This window comes from Dufourea novaeangliae, unplaced genomic scaffold (genome assembly GCF_001272555.1).
Source record: "Dufourea novaeangliae isolate 0120121106 unplaced genomic scaffold, ASM127255v1 scaffold113, whole genome shotgun sequence".
In the NCBI taxonomy this organism is placed as follows: Eukaryota; Metazoa; Arthropoda; class Insecta; order Hymenoptera; family Halictidae; genus Dufourea; species Dufourea novaeangliae.
The window spans coordinates 91,633-108,240 of record NW_015373986.1 but is presented as its reverse complement, the minus strand read 5'-3'; the positions used below and the strand labels follow the sequence as shown (position 1 = coordinate 108,240).

Below are 16,608 nucleotides of genomic sequence, written 5' to 3'. Positions count from 1 at the left end.
CTCGAATCCCCCTTGAATACCCTCTGGCCGCGAAGGTGAAAGGCTGGACGGACGGCGAGGGTGTCAAAGATCTAGAGCAGATAGGAGCCTCTATATTGATGAGGTGGCTCTCCGCGTATCGATTCCACGCGGCGGGGTTTACGTCGGGGGCACCCAGGAGCACCCTGCAGAAGACCCCTTTCGCTACGCGCCGAGGGTTGATAAGATCCGGCGGATAAGGCACGATTACGTACCACCGCGACGCGCCCCACCTACCTCACACTTCTTCTAGCGTGCTTTCTCTTTGCTCGAGCGGTAGAGCAAACGCCCCGATCTTCGTTGTCGGTCCGCAGTTTCCTTGAATTATCGAAGAAAACGGGAGCGTCGAGTCGAAAATTTTCTAGTCGACTACAAAGAGACACTGCCGAGTACTCTCGAACGAGAAACAGGAAGACGGTTCGCGTCGCAGACACAAAAAGCAAGAAATATAAAAAAAAAAAAAGAGAGGAAGAAAGAGAGAAAACACAGTTACGAGAGGACACTTTATATTCGTGGACACGCGCTCGAGGCGCATTGTGACGCGACGCACGGGCCCCGGATGGCACAAAAGGGGGTGCAATTTCGTTTTCGCTCAGACGAGTTTCAATCGGTTTTCCATTAGTGTCCGACTAGAGGAGGAGGAGAGGTTCCCTTGTATATACTTTCATCGACAATGATCCCAGGTACGTTCCACTTCTCCTCCAAACACGGCCTTGCTTCCGACAAGGGTGAAGTGATCCTCGAATGGAAACAGAGAGGAAACGGAGGTAGCAAACTTCGAGAATCTAAATATCGAAGTTACGTGACGAAACAGAGAGACGGAGAGAGAGACAGAGGGAGGGAGGGATCTCACGGTTGTGTTCCACTCGTGAAGTAGCGTTCCGCTATTCGAGAACCCGGTGAGAACAGGTGTACCCTGGAGGATCGTTCTCGATCCGTTCACAGGGGTCGGGACAGACGACGTGGTACAGGTAAGAGGATGGGGGGGCTCGCGTTTCCATCAGAATCCCAGCCGAACCGACCGAGAACGGGGGATTAAGGGCGACCGATTTCACGCGATACCTTCTCGGTTCGTGGCTTCTCGATTCTCGATGAAGCTTGGCGACTGTAAGAAAGGAATTCTTCGGAAAGAAGCTCTCGAAAGAAACGTGATTTGTCCCTTCGTCGAAAATATCAGGAACCCCGTTTTTCATCGGTCACACGTCTTCGATCCTACCAAAGCGTGTCTATAACTACCACGCTTATTCCATCTCTTCGAACGACTGGAGAGTCACGGCGTCGTTTACGGGTGTGATATCTGTTCGTTTTCTTTTCCAAAACTGTCGCTGCAGAGTGCGGCGAGACGGGCGGGCACCAGCTGCGCCAACTGCAAGACCGCGACCACCACGCTCTGGCGGAGGAATCAGGCCGGCGAGCCAGTCTGCAACGCGTGCGGCCTCTACTACAAACTTCACAACGTAAGTAATCGATCGTGTTCGACGTGGCCCCAAATACAGACTCCTTTCGATTATTGTCCCTATAGGGAGAAATGCTTCGGACCCTTGTAAATTCGTTTTTTTGCTCGAAGCCCGAGCCTCGGCAACAAAGTGTGCGACAATAATCGTGTAGGTCAAGCCAGACAATAATCGAGAGGAATCTGTACACACACGTTTCGTTAACCTCGACCTTCAGATCCAGCGTGTTTTTCGGTATTGGTCTCCTCGAACATCCGCTCGAATTCTCGAGGGACCACGCGATCGAGACGCGGGAAACGTGTTCTCGATGAAGAAAATCGTCCCTGGACCGCCGGGGGATGAAAACGGATCCGTGCCACTCGATACAATGTTTTCGTAAAAGGGAGACACCGACAAAGAGCCTCGGTATTAAACGGCGGATACGAGATCGTCGCGATAAAACGCTTTCTTCCGATAAATACAGGAGGCAAAAGGTCGTTCTTTGGCCACCGTCGAAGCCACCGATCGTCGTTTTGCTGGCCCTAGAGAGAGAGAGAGAGAGAGAGAGAGAGAGAGGGAGACGATGGAGAGATCGGAAACCGGCCTCGGTTTTGTAACGCGATATCGGATTGCCATTGTTGCCGCGGCAGCCTCTCGAGAGATCCATTGTCGAGCCTCTCTCGATCGTGGAACCTAATTCCTCGATCCCCTCTCTGCAATACCCGCGTTCCTTCCGATTCTCCGCTACAACTAGCTTGCTACCTTTACTTCCGACTCGATCTCGAACGAATAAGACGGATAACCGAAGCGATAATCAATCGACCAGTTTTAATTCGATCTGGTAGAATCGAACCCCGTCACAGACACTCGAAGGACCTCCTAAGTGTTAGTCCACCCCCCGCGGTTCAATATTGCGCCAACAATTAGGGGATAGTTTGCGCGTAACCGGACGCTTGGAAGAGTGTCGCCAGACTTCCCCTCGGACACAACGGGGGTGGAGAGCGTGCTCAACGGCGTGTGACACAGGAAGCGGCGGAAGCAAGCACCGCACGAGAGCACACACCCCCGTTGCCCCCCACCTCCCGAGACAAAGGGCCAAAGGAAATCCTCTCCCTCCCCAGAGTCGGCGATTCCTCTTTTTCCCGCGGGCAACACTATTTCACGTCGACGCGACGGCGCGTCCCGGCCACCAGCCGAGAATCGCGACGCTAGTTTCCGCGGGACGGAAACCCGCCTCTCGCCAGACCGCCGCTCGTGGGCGTCGACCCTAATAGAGAAGAACCGAGCGCGACGTAGGCCGCCAGCTCGCGTTCAATTTCGTTGGAGGAATTCTCGTTGTCGGGATTCGTCGCGATTCCTTTCGATCGAATTCCGCAGTTCGGCGCGCAGAACGCGAGAGCTAGTTACTACCGACCAGTCTCGATTATTGTCCCGAACTCGGGTTCGCGCTGGGACAATAATGTTATAGGAAGAAATGCTTCGGATCTTCGTAAATTCGTCTTTTACCCGAAGCATCAAAAAAAAAAAAAAACGAAGGGGAAACAAAGTACAGACTCTTCTTGATTATCGTCCCGAACTCGATATTCGCGATTTCGGGACAATAATCGCGTAGGGAGAAATGCTTCAGACACTGAGCCCTGGAAACAAAGTATGCGATTAACAGGTTCCACGGTCCACTTCCCTTGTGGTGGGAGTAAACCCTGGACAATAATCGTGTAGAACAAGCAAGACGATAATCGAGAGGCGTCTGTAACTCGATGCCTGTCTACATTCTCGGCGAAATTGGCCTCAACGACCGTGACTAAAAATACATTTGTGGACGAGCTGGAAATTAGCCGCGTTTCTCGAAGCGTGCTTCGTCCCCCCTCCCCCTCCCCTCCGAGACGCGGGCGACGCGTCTGGCCTCGCTATCTTGATTACGAGCGCGCGATCTCTCTTATGATCTCGATAAGGAGAGTGAAAAGGGACGCGGGAGTGGAGGACGGGCGAACGGAGGGGGACGATTCATTTGCTGCTCGCGCTAATTGGCTCGCGATTTCTCCGTCGAACGTTCGTTACGCTCGCTCCCGTCACAAAAGTCTTTCTGTTTCTCTCCCTCCCTCTCGACGTCGACGTCTCGAAAAGACAACGGGGCCCACTGTCCTATCCCTCCTACGTATCCTCGCGCGGCTTTTTCTCCCCACGTCGAGCTTATCGCGAGCTTTATCCGATCGCTAAACTCTCCGGTAGAAGATCGTGCTAGTGGAATCTCCAGTGCGTACCGATTCGCGTTTTATCGAGCGACGCGAGAACCAACCCGTGTGGCGGGATCTACTCGCGGGGAACACCGTGGTTGGTTAATGCGTAGCATGAAGACCAGATCCAGACACGTTTCCCGGTAATCATTAATTAAGCGTAGGGCCACCGTCGAACCGCCTGGCGACAAGGGGCGCCCCGTACACACACTTTCTCTGTCTTTTTCGAGGGGAATAAATTCGGCTGCCGTCTCGACCAGACTCTCTTCTCTTTCTTCTTGAAGAAACAAGAGAATCGGTTCTCTCGCGTGGAACCGATGTATCCAACGCTAGCTACCGTCAGCCCCGTTCGTGGGCTCGAGGAATCCGAGGAGATCGCTCGACCGAGAAGAGTTTGCACGCGCGTGCGAGCGGAGACGAGGGCGAAACGAACGAACGCGTTGGTAAACGGGCCCTCGGTTACCTATACAGGGTGATTCATAAATTCTCTTCTTCCTTCTCCTTAAATCATGCCTATCTTTATGGTTTCTGTCACATTTTCTTACTAATACCTTACACGTGCGACTTTATACCGTATACTCTATACTTTAAAGTACTTTTTAAGGCAGTATTTCGTACTATACTGTATATTCTGTATTTCTCTCATGTAACAAAAGGAACTTCCCGCAAAATAATTGTACATCGTTACTTCGTTTTTTTTTGCTTGAAGCCGAAAAAAGCAGAGGGGCAAGAATGTACAGACTATTCTTGATTATGGTCCCGAACTCGGGTCCGCGCCGGGACAATAATGTTATAGGAAGAAATGCTTCAGACCATTAGTCCCGGAAACACAGTATGTGCTTAACAGGTTCCACCGTCCCCTCTCCCCGTGGTTGGAATAACGCCTGGACAATAATCGTGTAGAATCAACCCGGACAATAATCAAGAGGAGCCTGTACATCGGTTTATACTTATCCCCTGAAGTATCGATATGCATTTATGAATCGCCCAGTATACCACACGGATACACGGGTTCGTCGAGTCGGAATAGGCGACCGTCTCCCCGTTGACGTTAAGCCGACACGCGTTGCCACGGTCCCTGGGATCGCGTCCGTCCGAATGTCTTTTCTCGGGCCCCGTGGTCACGGGCAAAGAGAGAGACAGTGAGAGCGCCCTCGGAATACTTAGTCGATGCGCTGCTCGAACAATCGGACGACGCCGACTCGCTTTCGGATTAGTCGAGGACGAGGGTTCCCGAAGCAACCGTCCTCCGTTCCTCTCGCTTCGGGGCGAGTACCGCGGGGACTGTTCGCTTAGTGTGGTGACCCGTCGCGAGCCGAATTAAAAATCCCGAATACGACCGCGGGGCCCAACGAACGAAACAGGCCCTGCGACGGGAGAGGGGAGAAACACGAACCAGAGTCGATCAGGACCGAGTACGGGCAGGGAGCGGGAGGGGAGGGGCGAAGATCGATCGTTTCGAGAGCAGAATCTCCGACAGTTTCTCTCTAAGCTGCCACCGGTCGCGTCCGGCGTACACGCCTCTCCGGTCCGAGAGAACCTCGGTCTCGAGATTCGAGGTTCGAGATTAGACGCCAGGGGGACGAGGAAAGAGAAAGGAGGAGGAGGAACGACGGATCCGGCGTCGTTAAGATACGGCGGACCGATAACGCTCGTGGTAGAAGTCGCGCACGCGTGGTCTATCTAGTCGAAAATACACGGATTAATCGTGCTCTCGACGCGGATCGAATCTACCCCCACCTCTGTCCTCTCGCCGGAAAACGGGAGGATCTCTGTCTCGCGCGGATTCACGAATCGAGAGTCGAGGGAGCGTAATTGGAGACTCGCAAGCGACGAGGAAGGATCTTTTTTTATCTGGATAGGTTCGAAGGAAGCCGAAACGTCGACCTTGTTGCGTTTATACACGGTTCCACGAGTCGGTCGAACGATGATCGCGTCGACGTTTCGGATGGTGGTTCGACTTCTTTTCGAACGGAATCGATGGTAACGACCAACGGGGGGTCTGGGGATAAAAGGACCCGTCGAACGCGACTTACTTTGTTCGCGATGTTCAAAGTCGAATTCTGGGGCCCGAAATTCAGGGGTCCGACGGATAGGAGTATGTTTCTTTAGGCGATTTGAAATTCGACAAAGAAGATGATTAGTCGGTTTTCTTGGAGTTGAAGTGAAGTACCATGCTGCTGGTAGTAATATTTAAGTTTTACAGTAAAAGTACAGAATTCCTTTTGGTTTCTGGGAATCTATCGGTAACAATGTAATTCGGGAGACTGCAGACGTCAAGAAAATCATAAGGCAACGGGTTAAATTGGAAACGAGAGAGACGGAGAGGAGGACGAGAGGTGGAGAGAAACTCGGAAGATTTCCACCGGGAAACAGAGGCGGCCTGTCTCTATCGCGTGTTGCGTTGCGACGGATCCGCTTCGCGGGCCGCGCGTTTACACACCCCGGCCCCGGAGATCGACCGATTACGCGCGGAATAATTTTAGGACCGGTTCGTTTTCAAGCCGGAGAGCAAGAATCCATGGTTTTCCTCGTTCAATGGCCTCGATGACGTGTTTTTATTATTTATTTATCCATTTACAGGTTAATTCCTATTAGAACACAAGGGAAAAAAATGTGCACGTGTTTATATAACATATAAATCGGAATATTAAAACTAAACGAAACATATAACTGGAGAATGCAAAAGAGAAAAGTCAATTGGTAATTACAAGACACTATGATCTTGATGTTTTTAAAACTTGATAGACCAAAAAAAAAGCCAATTCTGAAACCGTCACACTGGCATAGCACCTTAAGTTACGAAATCTTCGATCGTTAGTGCACCAAGACTCGAGGTTACGCATGTCATTCCGAACGAGTCTATGGCTGTCAGGGTTATTGGGGACCATTCGTCTCACGGGCCGGAACGAGAAACGGGGCTTGGACGGGGAGAATCCTCGAAGGTTCTCACACTTCCTCCCCGCTCGGCACGCGGATCACGCCCGCGTTGGTTTTACTCGCGGATAAATCACGGATCGATCTGCCGATGCGTCACACACGGCCCTCGTCGGTCGATTCGCCGAAGAGGGGCGGCGGCATCGCGCGGCTCTCGCGAGGAAGTTGTAAAATCGCGTTACGGAGAAGAAACGCAAATAAGTCCCCTCCCCGCGCCTCCCTTTCCGCCGCCACCAATTGACACGCAACGCCTTGCATATTGATTTCCCCCCCCCCCTCCCGCATTCCGAATCACACCGAATCGAACTAGATGCTTGTCGTCCCGGAACCGAACGAGTTTTCCCTGAAATCGATCGATCAAAGTATGCTACTATAGGAGGGCAGTTCTTCGAAACGATTTCGATTCAACGATCGACCGGGAAAATTCGAAGGAACGCGGGCGGCGGTTTCTCCTTCGATCTTTCATTCATTGACCCCACCAGATTCGCGGTGCGATCCGACGATTTCGTATGCGATCGGTGTACGGTTGCATCGTGTGCGACCGCATCAATCCGCATTCGAATCTCCGGTCCGACGGGCTCGTCCGCCTCTTCTCCCCTCTACTTCGAGATCCTTCTTCTCTGTTCTTCGCCGATCGAAGAAAGCTTTTCCCTCTTGTTCTGACTTTCCGCCCTGGCGAGGCCCGCTCTTCTCCCCTTTGTTTGCACCTCGCGCAGTTTCGGACAGCAGCAGCAGCAAACGGTCGCTCGGTTCCTATTAAATCCGCTCGTATTGTATTCAAATCGTTCGGAGCTCTCTCGCCTTCCTCCGTCGGTCTCTGGGCATTGCGCTCTAGCCTCTTCCATCCCCCTCCGTCTTTCCGCTCGTTAAGGTTCATCCGTCGACGCTTTCGAGCCGAGGACCTCTCTCGTATCCCCGACCGTTTAATAACCCCACCGTTTATTCACGAGTCACCGCCGCCTGCGCGTCGTCCGCGATTCAACACGCATCTCCGCGATCCAACCTGAATTTTCAATCGCTGCACCACTCGATCGATTCTGCGTACCCTGTTCTCGATACGCGTCAAAGTACAGACTCCTCTCGATTATTGTCCGGCTTGTTCTACACGATTATTGTCGAGGCATTATCCCCACTACCAGCGGAAAGGGGTCTACACGATTATTGTCCCTTCGACCAGAGTTCGGGACAATAATCGAGAGGAGTCTGTAGTACCAGCCTAATAATAAACCGGACGACCCAATCAACACGAAAGTTGTGACGATAATCGAGGAAGGTCTGTAAGAAGAAACGTTTTCTCGGAACGATACATTGTTACACCGAGGCGACGAAACGAGACGCTTTCGAGCACGGGATCGATCACGCGCGCGGCGGTTGTTTGCGGTACGAAACAGCGCACGGATATATGCGCGCATCGCCGGCGTCGTGCGATGCTTAAGTACGAAATAACTAGGTATGCAAGTGTGGTGTGCTGCACCGGAGGCAGAGGAGCAACGGGGGGGTGGGGTTGGCGGGGCAGAGGGAGGAAGGGAAATGCGCGCGTAGAGAAGGAGGTGGGAGGAGGTGGAGGCGCGCTTTGTAGTTGCCGCGACGTGACGCAACTGCCAACTTAAGGAAAAGGTTCCTGGTATTGCGGGGATACGCGAACGAGCCGCTGGAGGTGGTGGACGGCCGGTCGGTCGGTCCGAGGCATCATCCTCCCTCGTCCTCTTCCCCGTGCCGCTGTGTTCCTTTCTTTCTCCTCTTCTTCCTCTCAGGGGGGGGAGGGGCCGCCACCCAAGCCAACGTCCAGACGGTCAACGACACTTTTCGGAATTACGCAATTGCTCGAATTCGTCGACGAGCAAGCCCTCCCAGAACCTAACGTCGTTCCCTCTGCTTCGAGCTCGGGATTTTTGTGATCTTATTCTAGTCGTAGCCGAGACCGACGATCCGTCTGATCACGATTTTTAGGGCAATGGAAGAGACACGATCGAATCCCATAAGGGTTCGTCGGAGTGTATGCTGCGTCGCCGCGGCACGCTCGAGAATTGCGGCGTCGATTCGTTAATTGCACCGGCTCTCGGAGACTACCAGGAATCCGAGGGATTCCTTAATTGCGCGCGTCGTCTGGAAGCCGGATCGGACCGAGAGTCGCGATCGTGGGACGCGATGATTATATGCTGTCTTCCATGAAGTAAAAAAAAAAAACGAACCGTTTCGTCGCGCCATCACCCGTTCACTCCTCTCGATTATCGTCTGGCTTGGTCTACACGATTATTGTCCAGCCGTTATTCCCACCACTGAGGGTGGGGTGGAACCTGCCAAAAGCATACTTTGTTGCCGAGACTCGGCTTTCTGACAGAAAACGAATTTACGAGGGTCTTGAAGCATTCGGGACAATAATCGAGATGATACTGTACACCGAAAAACGCGCTTTTACTACCACCAAAGTCCCGCTCGTGTATATTCTGTCCCCTCCCCGTGTGTCTCGCGTCTCGCGTTAGATGTACCGGTTCGACTCAACGAATTGTTGGCTACGACTCTTGCAGGTGAATCGGCCGCTGACGATGAAAAAGGAGGGCATTCAGACGAGGAACCGAAAGCTCTCGTCGAAGAGCAAGAAGAAGAAGGCCGGTGGCTGCCTGGGCTTGGGCGGTGTTATGGGCGATATGATCAAGGCCAGCGGTCATCTGGATCTCGATAACAAGCCTTTCCATTCCGGCTTCGGCTCGCCGATGAGTAAGTTCTTTTCACCTATCTCTTCTAAACAGTGGTATACCTTCTGGTTCTTATACAAGTCTCGAGATTGTACGTAACATGGACCTAACATGGAATTTAATTTTCTGTCCCATACTTCGGGGGCCATCAGAAGCCCCCGTAACATTTCAATAGTCTATTCTTTGCTATAACGTATGTATCGCTATAATACAATCACGGGTGTGTATGTGCTGTGCATCATCAGACTGCGAATTTTTATGCAAAAATAAAAGTTTCTAAAGTATTTTATAACGACAGGAGCAATCGTATAAATTTATTTTCCCTCTTAAGTATCTAATTGAGTTCAGAATAAAATAGAGAACTCGTGAGATCCGATAAAAGTTCTGTCTTTCGTTGTATTTGAAACACGACGATATATAACATATGGCCTCCTCTGGGATCGTTCAACCCCTGATTGTATGAATCACGAATAAATTCCATTTTGAATATTCGAAGCTACTTTTCGAAAACGCCACGGGAACCGTTGGAATTTAATTGAAATTTTAAATATTAGCGAACCGACTAAAAGGGGAACGTTTCGGTGATTGTTGTTGCAGGTACGTCGCAGCATCATCACACGATGCATCCGGCGATGCAGCATTACATGTATCACACGGGTGTCGGCGTGGCCGGAGGTCTTCATCAAGGTTTTGCGCCACCAGCGCCGCCCCCCATCCACCCGCACTCGCACTCGCACTCGCATTCCCATTCTCATCACATGACGAGTCTTCAGGGTCTCCAGCTGGTTCCCCCCCCCCCCCCCCTGTCTATTTCTCCGCGACGATTTTATTCCGCAGTTTCCGTCCAAGAAGCTGTCCGTTTGTTCGGCCCGTTAAATTCGGTCGTGTCATCATCGAGCCTTCGAACGCCGACAGAAAAGACCATGGATTTTTCTTGTCTGATTTCAGACCGGTTGGCGATCGGAGTACACATGAATCGCGAGCGATCAGCAGTTCAGGACGCAGCCCACCACTCTCGTTCTAACGTAATCGAGTCCAGCTCCCCCTATTTCTCTCTCCGCGAAAACGAGAGACGTTCGAGAGAGCCCAGGGAATCGTGAACGATCTTTCGGTATTTCTTTTTTTCTTTCATTTCACCGCCTATCTATTTCCAAAATCTTTCCATCATCCATATATATATATATATATATCTATCTATCTACATCTCTACACGATCGCCATCTTCATATCTCTGTGTTACTTTCCTTCTATTCTCGCGGTTTCGCGTCGCTCTGTAAATATGTAAAGTTTCATCCAATGGGTCATCGAGGCCCGGCCCCAAGTACAAACAAAGTCAGCTAACTTGTATCGAGTCTTATTATACGCGCGCTGTACATAAACAGTATTTACGGTAAATACAAGAATTTCTATCGCGTGTGCGTGGTGGATACACGAGTGTCGGAGGAGAAACGTGGCGCGCCTGCACCCAACGAGACGACGACCCTTTTCTGTCCTCGATCCCTCTTGTGTACGTATTTTTTTTTTTTTTTTTTTTTTTTTTTTTTTTTTTTCATTATTATTTCCCTCGTTTTGTTCTCGACGCGAGGGAGGTTTCGAAGATCGATTCTCTTCGAACGTCTACTCGACCAATTTGCCGAATATAACGGTATACCGGCCTGTGGGGCGGTTGGATCCGTGGAGGGGATGGAAATCAGTAGGAACGCGGTCGAAGGAACCAGGTATATATAACGTGTATGATGATTATCTGGAGAGTCAGTTTCGAAGGTTATGTGTGTGTACATAGTTGTGTGTGGCCCGAAGAACGAAGCCGAATGTCGAGAATCGTTATAGGGGTATGAAGCCCTCGGCGTCGCAAGAAAACGAATTTTCGGAGGCCAGCGGACGTTCTAGCATGTAAGTTTGTGTGCGTGCGTGTATGTATTCGTGCGGAACCGTGAGAGACATCGTGCAATTTTAACCGAGAATCTATCATTTTTGTCGCCGTTGGTCGCGCGGGCGTCGATTCTTCTCTCGGCTATCCCTCGGTTCGCGATCCGTCGGCGGCGCGTCAAAAAATTGTCTTTCTCTCGATGCAATCCGTGTGCATTTTGTCGGTTGTTTATTCTATTCTTTTTTTTTTTTTTTTTTTTTTTTTTTTCTCGTAAACACGGGGAAAAGGAAGGATCGACGTGCGACCAACGTGTGTGGCGAGCGATAGCGAACGTAAGCCCACCTAGTGTAAATCCGTAAATTATAATAGAGAATTTTTCCGGTGATCCAGATTGAGAGTCGATCGTCCTCCCGTCGTTGTGAAATAAATTCGTGTGTCTGTGTTGTGATCGTTGCCGAGAACGATTCCTCGATCGTGCGGATAGAAAGTGAACAACGGGAACTAGCAACCAAAAATATAATTGTCCGGGATGGTGAAGGACAGAAGACGGACGCGAGGGAAGGTGCAAGCCAGAAGTGTAAAAAAAAAAAAAAAATGACGAACGGAGAATAGATGAAGGGAGGTGAGAACGCGTTGTAAATTTTGTATCTTCGAGATTGTGTACCGTTATTGTAACGATAGTCTATATATATAAATATAAATATATAAATAAATAAATCTATATATATATATATATATATAAATATTATAAATATATATATATATTAATAACGCCGTGAACGGGAAAGCGGCTGGCAAAGTGTCAGGAGAGAGGGAGGAGTGAAAAAGTGATTGTGCATAAATTAGCGGTTAATTGCGCATCGTAAGATTTGCATCTAGATAGTCGAGCGATGGTAATTAAAACGATTTATCGCGAGCGAAAAGGTTAATAGCCGTAAATGACGATTATCGTTATTATTCTTATTACACTATTATCGTCGTCGCCGATCGGCCGATCGCCGATTTCCATTCATTAATCGTTCTAATTAATTAATTAATTAATCGCAAAGGACTCGGGGTTGCGATCGTTGACCACGAGTCGAGACCACATTGTGATCCTTTCTTTTCGTCGATCGTTAGGCCGTTTTAAGGAACCCGCGTCGTATTTCCAGCGAATAGTTGCCGCGATGATCGATCACCGCCCGCAAACCCCCGTGACGCCTCGTTTCGCGATCGATCTGCCGCTTTGGAAGATACTTGGAACATTTTTTTTTTCCCCTCAATTTCTACCCGATCCGTGGTGTCACATTTAACCTTTCGAACGTGTTGTCGATCGTTTCCCTGTCCCCGATCGAACCCAAATATTCGTCACAGACAAATTTCAATTGTTCGATGATCCACAAATCATTTTATTGCCCACGCTTGCCCTCTACACACATACAGAAAAAGGTGATTCCAATGCGGGAGATCGACGATAGGCTGTTGGAGGTTGCGGGCGGTTCGGTATGTACGAACTATCGCCTCTGAAGATTTTAGGCGTGACGAAGTGAGTCGTGAATGGGTCCGGGGTGAAAAGGTCACCGACGTCGTAATTTTCCAAAAGAAAAAGACTGAAATGCAACGCGTGGAACCGGACGATGGAGCGTGTGATATCTATTCGGGGCGTCGTGGACGTTTTTACCGAACGAAGATTCGCGATGTAGTCCAGTGCGGCGTGGCGAGTTACGAGACACACAATGGCCCCCAATTTTCGCGCTCGGAAATGTCCAGGATCATGGAGAGGACGAAGGGAGGAGAACGAACCGGGGGGGGGGGGGGGGAGGAGTTGGAGGTTATTCTAATAATAGTATTATTAGGCAGTAGCGTGTAGATTGTGTAAAGAAGCGAGAAGAAACGACGAATATACCCGAGCATAAACGTTTTAAGGACTTTATGGGAGGCATGGGCACGATGACGGAGGAAACGAGCGCTCGTCGAGGATCGAAGATCGGTCGGGGGAGAGAGAGAGAGAGAGAGCGCGAAACCCAACGAAACGGGACACACGCGTTTCGTGGCGATTTTATTTCGAATGTAAAAAAAAAAAAAAAAAAAGAACACGACATTGTAAGATATCATTGTAAAAAAGGTTTTAACTTAAAATAAATTAAATGATAATTCACGCATACCACTCGGGCACCCGTTACTCTCCTTCTCATGGACGAAATTTCGAATTTTTTCAGACGAACGAAAGGTGGTGTTTCCAGGCCGAGTTGCGGTTACTCGTCCGTTGCCCTTCGAAGAATCACGTATGTACATTCTTCTGGACCACCGAATCGTCGAGCAAGTTTCGACGGAAATTTGTATCTGTAATTAAAATACTCTGGCGCACTAATTGCAAAGGTGGGCTGCTTTTGAACAGCGGTTACCCGTGCATCGGAATGGGCACGAACTACGAAGAGGAGTTGGAGGAGAAGTAGAACGAGGGTAACTTTCGGAAGTTAAGGGACTCGTTTCACGGCGAATTAAATCTGGATAGAATCGAGAGCAGAAGAGGCGAGGTTAAATTCGACGATAAGTCGCGACAGCTGGCTAGGAAATGGCTCCAGCGGGTCGTCGTAGAGACTACTGACCTCGCGGGTTCGGGTCGAGGGGGGAGAGAATCGAAAGAACGAATCTCTCGGATAATCGTATCCTGGGGTGGAAGATGTATGTTTGCTAGGAAAGTGACCGGGATGGGATTTCGCGTAATCCCGTTTTCTGGGGCCGCAGGACAGGTCTCTTCTCACGAGGGGCTGAGTTCTATTCGAAAAGCTTCCTAGCCGCTTCGGTTCGCTAGGAAGTCAACGAGCTTTTCACGTTTTCCTGTTTGCTATTGCGGTTACCCACAGCTGCACGGATACCTGCTCGACTAAACGAGAGATTAATATACCCGCGCGTTGAAAAGACGGATCAACCGAGAGGAGATCGATCCTATTCCATTATGGTTCGTTGCGTCGAACTAGAGGGATCGAAATTAGTAGTAGAAATCATAGACATGGAAATAATAATAATAATAATATTTATTTCCACAGGACAAAGCCCATTAATTTACAAAAAGTTTACATTATATAGGTGACAGGTCTTCGAAGATACATATGTAACGAGTTTATTTTATTCCCGGTAGAATTTAGTTGCTATAATTGTTCGCGATATACATATAGACTTCGAATCTCCCTGAAACGGATGTCCTAAATTTACCAAGGGGTAGACAGCTTTTGGAGGACTTTGGCATCTGTTTTTAAATCTAAGTAGTGGGGGCTGAGGTTCTGGATTTTGAGTAAAAAATTAGCAAGTCCTCCGAAAGTAACCTGTGTCTTTTTAAAGTCGAAACAGAGAAAGAACGATATTTCGATCGCGAGAGAGTCTTACGTCCGTCGAATCAGAATACTCGAACGAGTCCTGATGTAATCGAGAGGCCTTAAACCTGATCGATGCTTTCGCGATTTTATTAGTCGATCAGAATTATTTCCACGTCGTTGGCAAATCCCGGGAACTTACTCGAATGACGCGAAGGTTCCCGGAAACTACGTAAAATTGATGAAAATCCAGGCACGAAAGTGCTGGAACGCCTGTCGTTCGAACGACGGCCAATAATCCCCTGTTCTCTGTCCCGTCGCAGCGTGGGTCAAGCTCTCCGGAGGGGTCAGTCTCACGTCGAGTGTGAAACTGCGGGATTTCGTGGCCGTTCGGGACAAATGAGAAACGAGAAATCAATCGAAAGGATTTCCCGACCGCCCGTACCCTCTTTCGTTGACGCATCGAAACGGGAATCCGCGTGACAGCGGAGATTGCCTAACCGCTACTAGCCAGCCAGGGTTGTTGTTTCGTGTATATTTCAATTTCACGGTGAAACGAACATTATTGACCTCTTGCTCCCGCGTTCTCGACTCGCAGAGTTCTTGGATCACAGTTGGAGTAATCGTCGAGAAAAAACCTGGGACGACTCGCCTCGCGACTCTTTCTCGGGGGATGCTCGTTCAGCATGGAGGTTTGTCGCGATGTTCGTTCGACGAGGTGTCCGTTAAAAGGGTTTCGGATCGTCTCCTTTGGGGGGAACGCGACTTCAATTAGCAGAACGGACCCAGAAGCGGACGGAATCGTCGAACGAAACGAGACCGAGGGAGGGATGGTGGAGGAACGAGCGAGCGGGTGCATTGTTTCTGTGGGAGGATCCCATGCATAACTTAGAAGGGCTTGTACAGGTGTAAAGAAGTAGAAGAAGAATGCTCGTGTGGGTATTATGGGTCCTGCGGAGGTGGAGTAGACGGAGGTGGTAAGGGTTAGAGGGAGGAGGCTGGCGCACAAAGGCGCGAGTTTCGCCAAGTAATCGTGCCCATTAATAACGATGCTGATCCACCTCTTCTCTTTCTGCCTGGTCCCTGCTGTGTTCCACCTCTGCCATGGCCACGACTAGAGTCTCCTCTCTCTGGGGGCTGTGGTCGCGAGGAACGGCAGGATTCGCGAGATTTTTACCACACGAACCCCTAGTTTACGTTTTCTCGCGTGGAAATCTGCCGTTGCTTCGATCGGAACCCACTCTGTTCGCGCTGGATAATTACGTCGAGGCGTGACGAGTCGTTCGAACGGGCCGCCCGCGATGATACGCCGGGACGATTAATTTTAACGAGAAATCGACGGGTACGGAGGGTCATTGCGTAACGGGAGGTCGCAGAGGATGATGATCCTCCTGGGGGGTGTAGTCGGTGCACACCCGACCGAGAAACTTTATCGTTTAATTATCTACAAACGGTTCGCGGGGCGCAAATTATCGAGCAAACGGGATACGTCGTCGAAATCGAATTCGGTTGGTCGATTTAATTGCAGGTTGATCGCGCGGACCCCGGAGAGCGAGAGAGCGAGCGTCGTTCGAGGCGAAGAAAGGAAACGGGACGGGGCCGAGAAGCGTATGAAAAAAGCGCATCGACGCCTCGTAGACGCCCTCGTGCTCGATTTTCGACGAGGAGATTGCGATTCTCGATCGGTTCTTCCTCTTGCTCTCCGACACCTTCGTTCGGTTCTACCCCGCCGCAAGTCGACTCGAGTCGAATCCTTTTCCCGCCACGCTCGATCCTCTCTTTCTCCTTTTGCTCTTACTCTTTTCGATCTCCCTTCGATCCCCTTCCTTTTTTCCCTTGTTCGCAATCTACGCTCCACGCGTTCCTTTTCTCGATCGATGGAGGCGTGAAAGGGGGGGGGGGGGAGAGACCGCGGCGTTCAGATCGGCAACGATACACGTCCACCGGATTAATCGCATCAACGGCTGATCCTGTTAATCCAATTCCTTCGTTCGATAAGATCGGACAGGGAGCCGAGAAGCGACCGGTCGATAAGGAAATTTGGCGCGCGAAAGGATGTTGCCGGCTGACAGCTCGAGAAACCTTCGAATTGATCCATCAAACCTGGACGACGCCTGTTCGAAGGGG

General features: G+C 50.3%; 1 protein-coding gene across 1 annotated transcript in view; it reads left to right on the top strand.

Annotated features, from left to right (window-relative positions):
• LOC107187326 (GATA-binding factor C-like) overlaps positions 1-10,293 on the top strand; it is a 47,866-nt gene extending 37,573 nt beyond the window's left edge. The window contains exons 5-8 of the mRNA XM_015575399.1: positions 1,337-1,475; positions 9,151-9,340; positions 9,916-10,103; positions 10,267-10,293. Coding sequence (XP_015430885.1) covers positions 1,337-1,475; positions 9,151-9,340; positions 9,916-10,103; positions 10,267-10,293 — 544 coding nt within the window. The remainder of the gene's footprint in view (positions 1-1,336; positions 1,476-9,150; positions 9,341-9,915; positions 10,104-10,266) is intronic.
• The last annotated feature ends 6,315 nt before the right edge of the window (positions 10,294-16,608 follow it).